The sequence below is a fragment of the Schistocerca cancellata genome, chromosome 1 (genome assembly GCF_023864275.1).
Source record: "Schistocerca cancellata isolate TAMUIC-IGC-003103 chromosome 1, iqSchCanc2.1, whole genome shotgun sequence".
NCBI lineage: Eukaryota > Metazoa > Arthropoda > Insecta > Orthoptera > Acrididae > Schistocerca > Schistocerca cancellata.
This window is the reverse complement of record NC_064626.1, coordinates 805,792,640-805,812,200: the sequence shown is the minus strand read 5'-3', so window position 1 is coordinate 805,812,200 and position 19,561 is coordinate 805,792,640. Positions and strand designations below refer to the sequence as shown.

At 40.3% G+C, this 19,561-nt stretch overlaps 1 protein-coding gene across 1 annotated transcript in view; it reads right to left on the bottom strand.

Annotated features, from left to right (window-relative positions):
• LOC126188002 (kinesin-like protein KIF11-A) overlaps positions 1–19,561 on the bottom strand; it is a 204,959-nt gene that overhangs the window by 12,471 nt on the left and 172,927 nt on the right. The window contains exons 12-13 of the mRNA XM_049929415.1: positions 18,830–18,997; positions 9,976–10,233 (exon numbers count right to left, since the gene is read on the bottom strand). Coding sequence (XP_049785372.1) covers positions 9,976–10,233; positions 18,830–18,997 — 426 coding nt within the window. The remainder of the gene's footprint in view (positions 1–9,975; positions 10,234–18,829; positions 18,998–19,561) is intronic.

Sequence of the window (19,561 nt, the reverse complement as noted above, 5' to 3'; positions counted from 1 at the left end):
ACTGCGCCACCTTGCTTGGTAACCACTGGTAAATCTGCAAGCATTGGAAAATATGGGATGCAATGCAACAATATGAAACATGATAAATCAATACTCACCACATAAGGGAAGCATTTAGTAACTGGCAGGCAGGCATGTTTAAAAAAGACTGCACTTCATATGCAGAAATGAAGACCCCCACACACACAAGGCTGTGCTGTAGGGTCAAAGGGGGGAGGAGAGAAGCAGATAAGGGGAAAAGACTACGCAAGCACAATGGAAGGGATAGAAGACAACTGTATGATAAGCTGGAATGGAAGCAGGGAAGGGGATAAGGTAGGTTGCGGACAAACTAAAGAAGGTTGAGGCCATTGGGTTACAGGTGCAAACTGTATGTTGCAGAAAAGTTCCCAAATCGCACAATTAAAAAAATATGGGTTTTGGTGGGAAGAATCCAGATAGCACTGGCTGTGAAGTGATCTTCGAAGTCCAGCACATTGTGTTCAGTAACGTCATCAGCAACTGGGTGGTCAAGCTGTCTGCTGGCACGGTGGTGGTCATTCACGTGGGCAGACAGTGTAGCCTCCTGATGTTGCACCTAGGAGTTCACCATCTGTACCTGCCAAATCCCTACACACACACACACACACACACACACACACACACACACACACACACACCACTGGTGTGTCTTCCTCCACCACTACACTGCTATCCCTCCCCTTCCCTGCACCACACCTCACACCTCTTCTGTACTCCCACTCCCACCGCACCCCCTCCCCCCAGACAAGCTCAATGCTCACTGCAGTTGGGCCATAAGCCCGTCACAGGGGGAGTCAATTTGACTGACATATAATTATAAAATTGTTAAGGCTTTCGATGTCACTTGCTAACGAACTGCCTATTGGCTTCTGTCTCTGGTTCTTCAGCTGACATTCGTCTGATGATTTTTCTGACGTTCGCCAGCACGAGTGGCTGGCATTGTCAAAGTTTCACACTCCATTGCTAGTGGTGGACGTGAGCCAAGCTCGCGGCCACAGACTGTATGTACCTGGTGCGCCGATGTCCAAGGCTTCTATGCAGTCATTTCCGGTGTGTTTCTCCTCTTGCTACGGTCATTCATTGCGGCACAGGAAGCCAGGATCCATTTACCTTGAAGCTTTCTTCTTTCTTGATGAAGCTATTCCCATGTTTTTGTATTTCTATAGGTTCTCTGAACAAGTGTGTGTGATAGTTCTCCTCTCCAGCCAAAACTTCAGCGTTGGGAAATTTTACTACGTAGTCTGTCTCTTGCAATGCGTGCTCTGCCACGGCCTATTTCTCCATCTGCCCCAATCTGCAATGTTCCTTACGTTCTGTGATCCTGGTGTTGATTGATTGTCCAGTCATTCTGACAAACTTTTCACATGTGCATGGTATGCGGTATATTCCTGACACTGCAAGTGTGTCTTTTCTCATTTGCCGATCTAAGACACTTTTTGATCTTCTTTGTTGGTTTGACAATAGTCTTTACCCCACGTTTGCACAATATGCGGCCAATTCTGTCTGTCACTCTGGGAATGTATGGCAGAAAGGCCGAACTTGATATTTATTTTTCTGATTTGTCACTTTGCTGAGTGTTTTGGCTCTGTTACACCACATGCCATGCACATGTGGAAAACCTTATGTCGGAATGACTGGATGATCAACACCAGGATCAAAGAACATAAGTGACATTGCAGGTTAGGGGAGGGGGAGAAATTGGCCGCGGCAGAGCACACACTGGATGAGATTTACATGGTAGAATAAACAGACATCTGAATAAAACAACTACCCAGGGACAAATGCAGTCCATCCTAAAATAGAATTCACCGTTAAGACAAAAGCAATCGTGAAATTAAATTTCCTGTACATCACCATACACACAATCAACAGTAAACACAATACAAACGATACATTCAGCCATGAGTACAACTGTTAACAGCCAGTCCACTCACTGAAGTGCACAAAGTTTCACATACATGCTACACTCCATAGGACAAACTCAACTGTACACATGAAATGTACACAATGAATCAGATAGCTAGAGAGCATCGGTACAAAAAAAAAAAATTTACAGAAAAAGTCGTCAGTCCTGTGACTCACTCTGAAGATGGCCGGACGATACGCAGCCGAAATATCAGTGGAGGGAATTTTATTTGCGTGGCTGCATGCCCAAAATTTAATGGACTATTCATTACGCCGCTAGAAGTTGAAAATGCACATCAAGTACCTCTTTGAGGAGGAGATGGTTTCATGGTTCCACAGTTTGGACATATTACGACACAAGAGAGCAAGACTATTTACCTCCTTGAGTTTCTTACTGAAGTGCCATGAGCATGGAGTTGTCCCAAAATTTGCAAGGTTGGTTCACTTTGTTAAGAACGCTGCAGTAAATAAAATTTTACATAGGGCTGGTTCTGTATTGTCAGAGAACGAATTCATTTTACTAGTTGGAAGTTGGACATTGTATCTGAACACCTATATCATCTGCATTTGAAGGTAGCAGCTGAATTATGGTGTTGCCATGGGAAGTCCCCTCTACCCTCTGGTAGCTAATTTATAGGACATGCTGTATATCGGAAACCAACACATATCTTCATGCCAGTAGCTGCCATCACCCTTAACAGACCATAGGTGTCCTTAAGACCTTAGTGCATTGGGTGCACTGTATATCCGATAAAGACAATTTACAAGAAGAGCTCACACACCTCAAGAGCATTTTTCAATCGAATGGATTTTCTCCAGAGCAAATTCGTAGAGCATTCAATGCAAAACCTAAAATGCATGTATGTGATGGGGAAGAAGATAGTAATGCCTTCAGATCTAGTGCGGTTTTGCCCTATGTGGGTGCTCTTTCCTCGTCGATAATCCGTATTCTTGAGAAACACTGTGTCAAAATGATCTTCCGGTCCCCCACGAAGATTGCAGCTTTACTCGACTCTACGAAAAACGATTTAGAGCTTCGCAAAGCTGGCGTGTATCAGATTACTTGCAGAAATTGTGAGAAGGCGTACATAGGTCAAACAATACGCACCGTTCATGAGAGGTGTGTCGAGCATCGAAGATACACAGGATTATTACAGCCAGACAAATCAGTTGTGCCCGAACACTGTATTGATACAGGGCATTCCATGAATTACAGTGATGTGAAGATTTTAACATCCACTACTTCTTTTTGGGAATCTGTCTTCAAGGAAGCTATAGAGATTAAACTGCAGAGAAGTTGTCATGATCAGCATCTATGACCTGCATGCGCAGTACCACTGTGGTGGAGCATCTAAGGCTGCGCTTGGCATCTTGTCAGACTTGTGACTCACTCTGAGGATGGCTAGATGATATGCGGCCGAAATTTAATGGACTACAGAAAAACTAATCAAGGATAAATTATCAGCCGCTACAAAACCCAAGAGCACCAACACTTGACAAACACAGAATGGACTATACAAATGTATATCAACAATGATGTCCACAGGATGGGGAAGATTCTGAAGAAACGACTACAATATTGAAACAGATGGGAAGTTCCTAAGAGAATGCAACAGTTGGGTCAAGATTTTGTTATGAATGTATCTGTCATGAGGAGGATTACAACTACAGAATGGTTCCAGCTTTTGGACGCAACACTAAAAAAAATTCTGTGTCTTGCAGCAGCATGAATATTTTGATACTTGTAAATAAAAATAAGTCTTGTTATGGAGTTTAACAGGGTAACACTGTGGGCAGCGTGGGAATGATATTCGGAAGATATTGTCTTACTTTAGAGCTTAGCTTGAAAAAGTCCCAGGATGTAACTAGATAGAAATGGGGAAACCAGTTTTGAGTTTACAAATTGTGGTACTGGGGGTTTCAATGGTAGGGCAGAATCTGACTTTGCCTTTACAAATGTCTGCTTGTGTGGTTGTGTGTGTGTGTGTGTGTGTGTGTGTGTGTGTGTGTGTCTGTGTGTGCGCACCCCCCCCCCCCCCCCACTAAGGTACCGTATTTACTCGAATCTAAGCCGCACTTTTTTTTCGGTTTTTGTAATCCAAAAAACCGCCTGCGGCTTAGAATAGAGTGCAAAGCAAGCGGAAGTTCTGAAAAATGTTGATAGGTGCCGCCACAACTAACTTCTGCCGTCGAATATATGTAGCGCTACACAGGCATCCTTTGTATGCACAAAGATAAATACTGGCGCCAAAACCTCTGAGTCAGTAAATAAAATTAAGAAAAAAATTGGAAGACGAGTTTTTTTTTTTCTCCGCCCGAGATTCGACCACTGCTTTTTCATACATTATCCAACGAAGTAAATACAAATTCCGTATTGTTCATCTTCGAATTTCAATGTACTACGAAAATCCGACTGGTAATACTGGGATTTTTGTCAATATGGCCAACTCTACGTTCTGAATTTTTTCCTACCTGTGAGAAGAGATGGTTGCTAATAGGAACCTGATGAAATGTGAATCACATGCAGTATTCTCTTCACCATAAGAATAACACGAATATAAACATTTTGCCATGTATTCTTTCGTGTTTGCTTCTATCTCATTTAAATCCTGTCTGCCAAATAAACTACGAAACTAGAGTGAGACAACAGCAAACGTGGAAGAATATACGTATCGTGTCATGTTTATATTCGTATTACTCTTATACCTAATAGTGATACAGTCAGAAATGAAGCACGGCAACTGACTAGATTTTTAAATCTAAGATGACTAATTTCTGTGCAGAATTTGATGTACTAAAGAAGCGGCCGCAAAGATTTTCAAACGGAGAAAAATTTTCGCCAAACTCTCGTTCAGAACATGTTCTATCATACGCAGTCTGTTATTTGGTTCTTGTTGATCATTATCAAAGAAAGCAGCAGTGTAAGTAACAACAAATAGCAGTCTCTTGCCATTGTTTCGCTAATGAGATGATTCCTCTTTTTTTTTTTTAATTGTAGGCGGCGGTAGCGCGCACAAAAGCAAGCCATGCCGCGAGCAGCGACAGGCCGTAAACACGCACTATCGAATGCGTCAAACAATGCATGACACAGTATAGTAATGCGTTTTCAGCTTAGAGTGACTGATGTAAACACCTATAACATAGAAAACGGCACTTATCAGATCAAAGCAAAATAAGCAATCGATTCAAACCAGACGAAGCACGTGAAAAAGGAAGGGTATCCGTATAAATACGGACGGAGCGCCTGACTCATAGCAATGGCTACCTGGTAAAGCTTAACTGCTAAGCTTTCGACTCGAACCAAACTACTGTAGCTGTATCGTCATTCATTCGACCTAAATTGTGTCTCACATTACAATGGACCAACTTTGTTTCGATTTGGAGGTGCGGCCTAAAACTTTTCTCTCCCCTTGAATTTCGAGTCTCAAATTTCAGGTGCGGCTTAGATTTGGGAATTTTTTTTTCCTTTATTTCGAGTCTCATTTTTCAGGTGCGGCTTAGATTCGAGTAAATACGGTAAGTCTTTCCGCTCCCGGGACTGGAATGACTCCTTACCCTCTCCCTTAAAACCCACATCCTTTCGTCTTTCCCTCTCCTTCCCTCTTTCCTGATGAAGCAACCGTTGGTTGTGTATGTTTGTGTTTGTTCGTGTGTCTATCAACATGCCAGCGCTTTCGTTTGGTTAGTTACATCATCTTCGTGTATAAAAATGCATTTATTAAATCATTCCTCTATGAATTTCTGGGCTTAAATTATTTTTATTATTAATTTATTTCTTTAATCGGTAACTTCTTAATACCCAGGTTAAAAAGAATTGGCACAAACTGTATTTTTTAAGGATAAATGAATGGGAATGGCTTGCTTTGTGCACAGATGGAGTTCATGGGGATGAGTCAAGAGAAATATGCTGGCGAAGCAGGGACTGAAGTTCGAAAAATTTTTACACAGTGGAAGCTGCTATTCCTTGCTTGAAACTAGGGATCTGGGATATCACCTAAGCTTTAACCCTGAGACATTGATGCTAATTATTGAATGGTGTCAAAAGCAACATGTAAATACACCTGATACCATATTTATCAGTCAATAAATAGAGAAATAAATAATTTTACATAAACCACAAGAATTTGGACTAGAAATACGATTTTTGAGGAGTTTCTTCTTTAATCCACTGCATTATTGACAGAGAGCAATATCCTACTTCTGACAACAGTCTTTTAGAAAACTGACATTGTGTTTACACAGCCCTTCAGCACTTTTTTTGATAGGTAGTACTGATGATATGATTCCATACTTCTAATAGATCTTGTTGAGCAACTTTAAGGTTATTTTGCAGATAATAACTGGAGTGTTACAGTAGTTCCAGTTCACTTTCAGCATATTATTCTTTTCTTGTGGATTTTTATAAGTATGCATGTTTTGCCCATCTTTAGAGCCATTCATTTCAACAGCAGCAAGCAAATCTTTGGTGGTTTTGATTGCCTTCATCTTGAAAATTTATGTTCTGAATACAGGTGCCAGCAATGTTGATATGGTTAATGTATTAACATGTTCAGCTGATGGTAAGTGTTTTCTGGCTTCTGTTATGATATTATTCTTTACATTCCCTTCAACAGTCAGTGTTGATTGTATACCAGATGTTTTTATGTTCAACATGCTGGTTTTGAGATGAATTCACTGCTTGCAACATACTTTTCTACGCTAATTATCAGTGTAGCCAATTCTATAGACCGCAGAATGTCACAACCATCTTAAATATCTAAAATATCGGCAACTGACAGTGCAAGTGGTGCACTAGCATGGCAATAACTGGATATGGCTGCACAAAACTTTCCATTAAATCTACTGGATACTGCTCATATTAGTTTGAAATCTCTTTCCTTAGCTCATAACTTGCTATTAAACTTTGTTTACACTACATTACAATTATTTACACAGTATTTACCAACTCAGTCAGACTTGTGGACAGCTTTTTTTACTTCATTTTATTTTATTTGTGTGTGTGTGTGTGTGTGTGTGTGTGTGTGTGTGTGTGTTGGGGGGTGTACCAATCTGAGCAACGCATATTATGCACCGCCTTCTTCCACACATTATTTCTTTTCAGTTTTAAGAAGTTAATTCCAGTAGCTGCATTCTTTATTTGCTTGTATTTAGAGACTTCTGCACAACAAGCTTCTTACTTATGAACAATTAAGTCATTTTTATAAATTATATTTTTACCCAAGTGTAGGTCAGTGTTTCTCAACCTGGGGGTAATTACCACCTGAGGCGTAAAATGAAATTTTCTGAGGAGTAAAAACTGAACAATTCGATTCTGTTTCAGTCATAAAACTAATATTTTTCAAAAGATAATTACTATTATCACAATTTCGTAACACTCTGATAGTGATTATATAAGTTATCAATAATTACATCTTCTCAATTAGTAGTATTAATGTGGCGGAGGTTACTGGTTCCTCACGTAGTCCAGCCATGACACGTCATGCATTGTTCCGCACATTGCTGATGATAGAAGTGAGACTTATAAATAACAAATGCTTCATATCTAAACAAAATATCTTCTCCAAGTTGTAGATAGCACCTGCAGTAATCCAGAAATTATTTTATTACTCTACATACTGAAAACACATAAATTTACCACATAATATCTAAGGGATGCGCTATGACTATTTTGGAAGAATTGTAGATATAAACACACACATAAGAAATTTCCCGAATGACTTATTGAACAAACTGACCTGCAACACAATTCCTACCTAAAAATTTTATTGAAATATTTGACAACTAGAATGGATAAACATGAAATCATAGATAACACACATACGAAATTTCTATAACTAAATAATATCTATGCAATAAACACACCATCCTGGACTCCCAAAGAAGAAAATCTGTTAATATACAGCACCTAAGGATGCCTCCTGTCAAATGACATCAAACAATTATCACGAATAATTACAGATTATAATATTATTTCTTAACAGATAGTTCACAGTTGGACCCTGGATCCCATAACATTGTCAACTCCACCTATACATAAGCACACTGTAATTTATAAAAATGGCATTACTGATCATAAGTAATACAGAAATAAGAGTCACTATCTACATTAACCACAAATGCACTATAAAACGGCATTGTAGGCCAAAACAGGGAAGCTTTTTGTGCAGAAATCTCTAAACACAAGCATAAAAAGGTTACACTGCAGTTACTTGAACTGACTTTCTGTAACACGTGGTATTCCTGCTCAGTTCACCCTGCAAGCCCTACTGACAATAATACATTGACAGTGGTAACAAGTAGACTGGTTTTACACTAACACTGAAAGTCGATATTTTGTCATTAACACTGATGTAATTATGTTTCAAATGCTCCAGTGTCAAGATTGACATTCTGTAAATATTGATGACTATTTAACATCCATACTTCAAATTACCATTTAGGACAATATTACGCAATTGTAAATAATATCTCTCAAATTTCTTAATGGGAGTCAATTTCTGTATCTCATATATTTCAGGAACAACAGTATACTAAAATGACAGAAAAGAAAGAAGAAATATTATGTTTAGGACCTTAGTTACCATTCTCATCACCCCCTTCTACAAATTTAACACATTAATTTCTTTATGTTTAAAAATATCAATTTCCTGCGAAGTGTTCCATAATATCAAATTCCTGTGACAATGGTGAATCTACAGTGATAATCCAAAACATTATGACCACTGCCCACCGTGATGTTGGATACTGCATTGTGTCGCGGCAGGCCTATGACATGGTAACAAATATATGCAGAGCAGACACAAACAGAGGAGCACCTAAGTAAAGATATGGGCTACAAATGGGGAAATACATTGAGATAAGCGACTTTGACAATAGGTAGACTATTATTACGCAGAGCCTGGGAGCGAGTAAGTTAAAACAAAGAAGAGCCACTGTCTTGGGCATCTATGGAAGCGGTAGAAGAGCAGTGAAACTATGAATAGGCGCTAAATGGTTGGACGTCCACGACTCTTCACACAGACTGTGGGGTTCGGAAGCTTGTGAGATCTATAAAGTAGGAGAGAATGTGATCTGTGGCCCCACTGCTGAAAGAGCATAATGCTGGTGCATACGCAAGTATTTTGGAGCACACAGTTCATCGTACATTGTTGAACAACTCTGCAGCAGACCACCCCTGTGTGTTCACACGTTGACCAAAACATCATTAATTACAACTGCAGTTGGCACAGAGCCATCGAGATTCAATCATCGATAAATGGAAACATATTGGCTCTTTGGTTGAATCATATTTTTGCTGAAACTAGGTTGATGATTGTCTCCACTTATACCATCACTGAGATGAACGGCACCTCGAAACGTGCAGCGCGTCATGGACGCAGTAATAGAAGACACGCAGACAGATGCAAACCACCTGCTTTCTTTCATGCTCAATGTGTTCCCTGACAGCAATGTCATCATTCAGCAGTATAATTGTTCATACCTCTGAGCCAGAACAATGCTGCAGTGGTTTGAGCGGCATTATAGGGAACTCACGTCTCGGCAATCAAATTTGCCTGACGTAAATCCTATGGAACCCGCCTGGGTCAAGTTCAGGTGCCATCACCACATCTACAAATCGACAGTCCATTATTTATGCGAATTACGTGACCTGTGCATAAACATCTAATGCCACATACCTCCACAATGTACGAACAAACTAACAGGTCCCTGATATACAGAATCAGTGATGTATTTCATTCCGAAGACAGACAAATAAGCTATTAAGCAGGTGGTCATAATGTTTTGGCTCATCAGGTGTTTAAGTGCACTGTTCTACGGTAAATCAGTTTATATCCTGGTACCACTTTATTCTTTATGGCACTGCTGTCAAGAGATTACAATTTTTGGGAGTAAAACTATTAAAGATGTACCTGAACAATATCTACTGAGACCTCAATTCCCACTTCTGAGGGCAATTCTTTTGCTCTTTGTTCTATAATAAATATTTAGCATATTCAGTACAGTTACTGTACTAGAAATTGAACACTCATTTTCATTTTCCATACTCACCCTTTCAAGAAATCCTTTTACCATTTCCGAAGTTTCTTCGCCATGCACCTCTATGCTAGTATGAAGATCGCGGCACCGTCTTTCTTCTGTTTCCAAAGCAGATGATACCATAAGATTAGCTTTCTCTGTATTTTGCTGGATTTGCTTAAAATCTTCATCTGTTTCCGACTCATCATTTTCTTCTGTAAGGAATTCTTGGTGTCTTCTTTCAATATTTCTAGCATTTTCTATCAATTTTCGTAAACTGGAGAAAAGTTCCTGTAGTAAAAAGAATAATGCTTTAATGCACAGGTGTGATGATAATTGCTACCTTCAAAGCTCTTATCAGATAACCTTCAAACAATTTTGAAACAAAAGTCAAATGGATCCTTCTGCACTAGTGTAATGATTAAGGACCTGGAAAGATAACATCCGTTTTTGGTGAAACTGGAACCAATAAAAGCAAGCATGCCTCACGCACACGTCTGCCAACTCCATCTAGGGCCAGAATGCAACTGTCACATGAGATGCAAGCCACAATCTGGAGGCAACTGGAAAGGGAAAGGGATAGTGGTGCATGGGTGGAGAGAGAGACAAATGCTGTCTGATGGAGTGTGCAGGGACTGGAATGCCAACACGCATGTGTCAGGAGGTTGTAGGGCAGCGAAGTGGGGAAAAATGGACCAAAGAAGGATAGGAACAGGGAAAGACTGGCAGTTGCATTGGCAGAGGATTGGAAATAAACAGGGTGAGAGATGCTAGGACAGGAGTGGAAACTGTTGGATGGAAGTTGTGCGATAAGTGTGTTACTGTAGTTTGAGGGAGGGATACTTACAGGAGCAGAGAATTTGTTGTAAAGATAACTCCCCATCTATCCAGTTCAGAAAAGCTGGTAGTGGAGGGGAGGATCCAGATGGCTCGAGCAGTGAAACAGCCATTCAAATAAAGTGTGTTATGTTCAGCTGCCTGTTGTGCCACCTTAATTCCATCACTGAACCCTGCATCTTCCACTTCATACCACCACAGAACTGTAATCCTCACACTACCCCCCCCCCCCTCCCTCCTACTTAACCCCCACCAGTCACCTTCCAGGAATTCCTTACCTCCAACTTAGCCTTCTCCATCCTTCAGTGGAAGAAAGAACAGCCATACACAACCTCAAAACAAATCCTGACCTGACCATTCAACCTGCAGACAAAGTTTCCACCACTGTTGTCATGAATCACAGTGATTAACTGGCAGAAGGTCTCCACCAATTATCTAACTACTCCATCTATAACTCTGCCAGTGTGATCCCATCCCAGAAATCCAACCCAATCTCCAATCCCTGCTTAAGACCGTAGCCAATTCCCAGAAAATCTCCCCTGAACCCATTTCTGTCCTCACCCTATGACAGCTGCACACCTACACACTCCCCAAAATCCACAACCCCAACAATCCTGGACTTCCTATTATGGCTGATTATTGTGCCCCCACTGAAAGAATTTCAGCCCTCATTGACCAACACCTTCAACCGATTGCCCATAATCTAGCCTTCCACGTCAAAGACACAGACCCTCCACCATCACCACCCGTTTACCTCCTGAATCCTTACTTCTCACTGTTGACACCACCTCCCTATGCACCATCTTTCATGTCCACTGTATTACCATTATTGAACAATACTTTTTCCAGCATCTTCAGATTCCAAACTCACTACCTCATTCCTCATACACCTTACTAACTTTATCCCAACCCACCCTTTGAAGAGAAGGTACATAAATCCGAGGCACAGCTATGGGCACCCACACAGTACCATCATATGCTAACGTTTTTATACGATATCTAGAGGAGACCTTTCTAGCCTCCCAAACACCAAACCCCTCGTCTGATTATGGCTCATTGATGATACCTTCATGATCTGGACTGAGGGCCAAGACACTGTATCTTCGTTTCTTCACAACCTCTAACACTTTCCCACCCATCTGCTTCGTGTGGTCCTTCTCAATGCAGCGTGCCACCTTCCTAGATATTGACCTCCCCATTCTCTCTGATGGCTGCATCTGCACCTCTGTCCACATTAAACCCACCAGCCACCAACAGTACCTGCATTTTGGCAGCTGTCATCCCTTTCACAGCAAAAAAATCCCTCTGGCCCTTGCTCAGTAAGCTGAGGGATTTACCAGGGCCGTCACAGACAGGTACTATTCCCCAGACCTAGTCCACAAACAGATCTCCTGTGCCATTTCTCTTCACACCCCCAATCTTTCCACGGCCCTCAAGAACCAGACACAAAGGAGTGTCCCCTTCACCACCCCGGACTGGAAAAACTGAACCACATCCATTTGATTACCTACTATCATGCCCTGAAATGAGGGACATCCTTGCTGAGATACTTCCCACCCCTCCTAAAAGGGTGTTTCGTTGACCACCCAACCTCGACACATAAGGATCATATCCCTGTGGAAGACCCAGGTGCAAAATCAGCCCAATCCACCCACCCAGCACATTCTATTCCAGTCCCGTCACATGTTTATCCTACCCCATCAGGGGGTGGGCCACCTGTGAATGCAGCCACGTCATTTATCAGCTCTGTTACAATCACAGCACAGCTTTTTACACTGAAACACCACAGGAACTGGTACAAGTCCTTAATATCGTGCAGGGACCCTGTGAGCATGCAGAAATGCTGCAACAGGACATGGCATGGACACAGCATGGATTCAACTAATGACTGAAATATTACTGGAGGGAATTGACACCATGAATCCAGCAGAACTGTCCATAAATCAGCAAGAGTACGAGGGGTGGAGATCTCTTCTGAACAGAACATTGCAAGGCATCCCAGATATACTCAATAATGTTCATGTATGGGGAGTTTGGTGGCCAGAGGAAGTATTTAAAACTCCGTTCCTGGAGCCACTCTGTAGCAATTCTGGACAGGTGGGGCGACAGATTGTCCTGCTGGAATCGCCCAAGTCTGTCGGAATGCACGACGGACACGAATGAATAAAAGTGATCAGACAGGATGCTTATGTACATGTCACCAGTCATAGTTGTGTCTACATGAATCGAGGGTCCCATTTAACTTCAACTGTACACGCATCTCACCTTTACAGAGCTTCCACCAGCTTGAACAGTCCCCTGTGCAGGGTCCATGGATTCATGAGGTTGTCTCCACACCTGTTCACGTCCATCTGCTCGATACAATTTGAAATGAGACTTGTTTCCAGTCATCAACAGTCAAATGTCAGTGTTGAAAGGGCCCAGGCGAAGCATAAAGCTTGTGTCGTGCAGTTGTCAAAGGGTACACGAGTGGGCCTTCAGCTCCGAAAGCCAATATTGATGACGTTTCGTTGAATGGTTTGCACGCTGACATTTCCTGACTGCCCGCATTAAAATCCACAGCAATCTGCTGAAGGATTGCACTTCTGTCACGCTGAACGATTCTCTTCAGTCGTCGTTGGTCCCGTTCTTGTAGGATCTTTTTCAGATGCAGTGATTTTAGAGATTTTATGTTTTATCAGGTTTCTGATATTCATGGTACACTCTTAAAATGTCCGTACAGGAAAATCTCCACTTCATCGATACCTCCAAGATGCTGTGTCCCATTGCTTGTGTGCTGACTATAACATTATGTTTAAACTCACTTAAATCTTGATAACCTGACATTGCAGCAGCAGTAACCAGTCTAATTGCTGCACAAGACACTTATCTTATGTCAGCGTTGCTGACCACAGCACCGTATTCTGCCTGTTTACATAGTTCTGTATTTGAATATGCATGCCTATACCAGTTTCTTTGGCACTTCACTGTATATTGGTATGAGTACCAACCAGATGTCCACCAGAATGAACGGCCACCAACAAACAGTGGCCAAAACTAAAGTAGACCACCCTGTGGCCCAACATGCAGCAGACAAATAACACACTTTATTTCAATGGCTCCTTCAATGCCCGAGCCATCTAGATCCTCCTCTCCATGGCCAGCTCTTCTGAACTGCACGGATGGGAGTTATCCTTACAGCATGTAACAATCACAGTCTCAACCTACAGTAACATACTGTCCACACACCCTCCACCCAACGGTTTCCACCCCTGTCCTATCATCTCCTCCCATTTTCGTATCTCACCTTGTTTATTTGCAGTCCTCTGCAACACATCTGCCAGTCTTTCACTGCTCCTCTCCTCCATTTTCTCCCACCTTCCTGCTACACAATCTCCTGATTCTGCGGCTGTTGGCATTCTAGTTCCTGCATACTCCACTAGACAGTGTTCGTCTCTCTCGCCACCTGTACAGTACTACCCCTTCCCTCTTTCCTGCTGCCTCCAGATTGCTGCTCCCATGTGATAGATGCATTGTGGCCCGAGGTGCTGGTGTGTGTGTGTGTGTGTGTGTGTGTGTGTGTGTCTTTCACAGGTGAAGACTGGCCGAAAGCTGTATGTAAGTGTCTGCAACTTAGTATGTCTTTTTTTACAGTAAGTAGTGTTTTGTCTTCTTCTACATTTATGAAACATGACTTTAGTTATGACCACTAAATTCCTACAGTGCGAGGATAGAAATGGGTGTGTCTTGTGCAACTGTCCACTGGATATAAAAACCAATTACTTCAGAATGGAAGCTGATATTGTTCTGATCTCAATCTGAAATAAAATTTCTATAGCTTATCTGCATTTCATATGCTCAATATACAATCTAAAATCAAGCATACACAAAGTTTATCTAACGTGTTTTTACCTCTGAAAGTCTTTAAAACTGTGTGCAATGTTTTCCTTATTTTGATGGAGTACAGTAACTGATGTATAACAAAAGGAAATTGGTCCTCTATCAAGTGAAAATATCAGACTGTAACATGTGCAAAATCAATTTGTTTCATCGAATAATTTTCTTAAAATCTGATGATAATTACTGCATAGGGGCCTGAAAGCCATCTCAGCACAAGTAGCAGCATTTGACGAGTAGTATAGCCACAACAAAGCTACAGTCAGCATGGATGGCAGAGAGCATGTACGTAACAATGAAAGGATTAACGACAATTACTCATTCTTTTTCAAACAATAGTGACTGGAAGTTTAGTATAGAAATGTCTGAAGTAACTGCATGATAGATAATTATCTGTCTTCTTTTTCCATCAGGGACTGTCATTCTCCCCTTGGGTGTACCAACGTTTCAACTTCCACTAATGAATGAAATCAATTTCCGTATGTGTAATGAATGATCAAGATTAAACCAAGTCTGATCAAGCTACACAATATTATCTAAGGTCTCACCCACCATATTCCACAAAAATATCAGCTATTATCTCTCCATCTCATAGTTCTGATCCATTAATAAATGAACAACTAAGTCTTACGTTTCTCAGCATTGCACGTAATGAAAATTTACTGCCCTTGAGAAGATACAACCTTCCTGAAGTAACAAGAAGCTTTAAAAGTGTCGACTGTTCCCTTTTCCTAGAAAGACAACAAATGTTATATTTCTTATAATCATCCAAAGCTGTCATTTACTTCTTACTCTGACAGTTTTAACCTGGGGAATGCCAATTCGTTGTGACAGTTTCATTATAATTTCACCATTATTTTGCTAACAACACCAATGTGCTTTTGCTTATTTCCCAAAGCTGTTGTGGTCCTCTTAAGACCTGACTAATAGCTCACAAGTTACCTTTTCTGTTCCAAAGCACTCTTTTGCCACATGGATGTATAGCACATATTTCTCCCTCATGTGTGTGGTTTGTACCATTCATTGTATACATCACTGTTTAGAATGAAATGGAAGTGAATAATCATGAATAATAACAAAAACTAAATAAACTCACTTTTGCAGTTAAATGACTCTAAAAGCCAAATATATGCACACAAGTTCCGGTTCCATTGCACAAATGATGTCATCAAGCTACACATCAAGAAGTTATACATAATATGGTAGCTATTGCAATAAAACTGGTTAATCTAAATATTTTATTCCTTTTATGTCTAAATATTTAACATACACATGAAGTGCACCGATTCAGATCACTGTACTGTAACCACAATGGTAAATCGGGACACTATCTGCATTTTTGGAAGGCAACTTAGGTATTTGATGAATGCAGCAGCAGTAGCAGCAGGGGAGGGAGAGAGGGAGAGAGAGAGAGAGAGAGAGAGAGAGAGAGAGAGAGAGAGAGAGAGAGAGAGAGAAATGGACCAAATGCAAATTTGTTTAGTTATTTTCCAGATGGACTATGTAATTCAGATAAACAATTGTAACTACAACTAAGACAACGGAAGTAACTCAAGGGACAAAATATCCTGTTTTTAGTGCAAAGTGTGGCAGTTGAAGTAACATCAGTTAGTGACACTGCTTCACAGATAATAAGTGTAAGAGGATGATGAGGCACAGACCGAGTGATATTTCCTCCTAAGGCAACACAGTTCCACAGCAGGTACCAAGAGTTTATGCTACAATATTTGTGCAACTAATGTATAATGCATAATTAAGGCACATTAATTTTAATTTTTATCTGTTAAGTGGTAATCAGAGGCAGTTAACTTTGTAAACCTTGACGATATGTACTGGCACACTGTGTTCTTACTTAACCCTTAACATCTCTGAAATGTGCGTAACTGAACTTCACATAATATGACAGAAATCAAGTAAATAGTCAGTTAATTCATGTTATAAGTAAATTTAATACTTTTCAGCCCATATAAACACTTTGTTGTTTAAATTATATAAAATAAACAGGATTCAGTGTCAGATTACATATGATTTTCACCACTGTTCTACCAGACAATATATTCCCAAATATAAATAAAATATTGCAGAGAAAAAAAGATGATCATCAATTGAACTGAAATATTAAACCCCATCTCTTTTGCACAGTCAACACACGTCTTTCTGCTGCATTCCAGGCAAACTGGGTGACCACATTTGATGCACTTATAAGCCGTTTTCCTCTTCTTGGTCACAGGGCACTTCGTACACGTCTTCCTTTTGACCATTCCATCACTTGGTATGCCTTCGCTTGATCGCTGAGTGTCTCCTAGAACTTTGTGGATCATTTCCTTGACATTTCTAGAACGAGTTCGCATGGGGTTTCCTCTGTAGCACAAATACAGAACAAAACTGTTCATGCAACTGATGTTTACAAGCGTGTAAAAGACTGACATTGGGCAGCACCTTGTACGTCTGTTGACGAATATTTCGCACATTTCATGCCGAGCAAATCATCTCCAAATTTCGTTACTACAATGCAACAAATAATTTCTAGCTTATGTTTTATGGTATCATTTTCAATGGAATGATGCATTGAAGACACAAGAATTACAGCTTTGTTTCTCTTAGGAACAAATGAAACCAGTGTTGTATTCTCAGAGAGTCCATATAATGCTGACCCAACCGGCGTACTTTTATCAGCCAAAAACTCTTTGAGAATTTCATGTTTGTTCTTTCTGACCGTTCCTATGTATGTTAGTCCTCTCTTTCTCAGCTCACGGATGAGTTCTAGAGATGTAAACCAGTTGTCAGCAGTAATATTTCCGTTACTTCCTTCTATTGGTTTGCACAGACGTAAAACAGCCCGAGTTGGTTTGGCAAGCCCTTTCTCTTCTTCTGTCAGGCCACATCCATCACTATCTTTCCCTGAATATATGCAGGCATTGAAGAGGTAAGCGCTTCCAGAGTCTGCCAGGCACATAATTTTTATGCTGTATTTGACTGGTTTGCTAGGCATATAAACACGGAAAGGACATTTTTCCCCTGAACGGTACAAACATTTCATCCACTGTAACATTGCCTTTTACACAGTATAATTGCTGAGAATTGAAAATTAATTTCTCAAAAATGTTTGATATTGCAACAGCACGACCTGACTTCTTTCTTTTGTTTCTGGTAGTCGCATTGTCGTCTCAGGCTACTTAGAAGTATTTCAAAGTGCTTTGCCGACATTGTCACCACAAATATACGACAACAGGTCAGATCCTTTTCGGAAAGATACTTGTCAGTATCTCTGTAATTGGACGGATTAGTTGTTTCCTGCAACTTTACCCTTATTGTATTCAGTTTCATATTTGTGTGTCAAATTATTTCATCCATCATGTCATCATCAAATAAATTCTCCCATATTTGAGATTTAGTAGGACTTGGTCCCAAACTTCGACTTTTGACTGTTAGGCCAGGCATTCTTCCTTTCAGAATATTGTGCTCTGGTGGTGTTCTCATTCTAACAGCCCACTGGAAATTATTTTTACCATAAAAGTACTGTGTTTGCTGTGAGGTATTGTCTGTAGTATACACTGCTCCAGGCTCATCTTCCAATAAAACTTTTTCTTCACTATTATCACTCTGTTTCAGGGTGACTACCACCTACCACGAAATCTGTATCATCATCAGAGTCGTGGATGTGTGGGGAGAGAGATTCAAAACCTTTCTGGTCATAGGGCAGATTTGTGAATTTCTTTCTATCTGTGTATTGGGCAACACATCCATCCTAAAAGTAGTAAATGTACTTTGGAGTTGAAAGTAACATTTTAAGAAATTGACGAAACTGTGTTGGAAAGCAACCAATTTTTGCTGAAGGTACTTTGTTATATATTTTTGAAACATTTTATTTAATCACAGCACTGTGTTTTCCACTGTTTATGAGCATATAATTTCAATTTCGTACAGATTAACATCACCAAAAACATGCATCTCCCTTATTCAATCTTCTTTCGCAGCTGTAATTAAAACTTAATGGAAAGTAAGCTCCAGATTTAATGTGTAAAATTAAATACGTAATTAAGAAACAATCTTGCTTTCTTCTATGCACTACACAGTTTGGCACGTCACTGCTGTAGCAAATATAATCTCTATTACTTTTAGGATCTCAAAAACTTAGAATATAAATAAAGGGAAAACTGGACTGTAGCATTACCTCATTATATTTCTGTTTTGCTTCTTGCCTCTTTTTATGATCCTTCTGCATTTGCTCTGTTGTCTCTTGAACTATCTGAATAGGAATGCTAAAACTATGTCGTAATTGCGACAGAGCTTCCAACTGCATTCTAGTGAATGTTGCAACTGTCTCAGAGCTTCTCTGGGCCTGAAATTAATTTAAAAAATAAAAAAGGTAGCATTACTGTAACTCGCCTGAGCTAAATTGTTCTCCGAGTCTCATTGAAATAATTCAAGATCGACATGCAATTTTTTCAGCCACTGGATAATTTATTGTTTCCTTGTTGCCAAAGTTGGCGATTTTATCATTAACAACATTAGTCAGTTTCATGATCAGTGAACTACTCCAAATTCTCTGCAGTTATAAAATGTTGACCAGGAAAGTGATCTCTCCACATCACAGGCAGATTAAATATTCCTGAAGACATGTCCAATGAAGCATAGTCTTCTCTCCTACTGAGGATATAGTAGATAGTAAAAGTACAATAGCATGGATTTCTTGTCAAACTTACATAATAAAACAGAATTGTCAAATTTGAGAAGGTACGTGACCAGGGGAAGCAGCAGCTCAAATTCAGGAACACATTTTAAGTGATGCCACATTCTTAGAAGGTTTAGAAAAGAATTTTAAAGAGTTAAAGCTTTCTACTGAGTAAATCCAGTTGCTCAATTAGTGGCTAATGCTGAGCCTAGTCCCCATAGCACAGTCCCT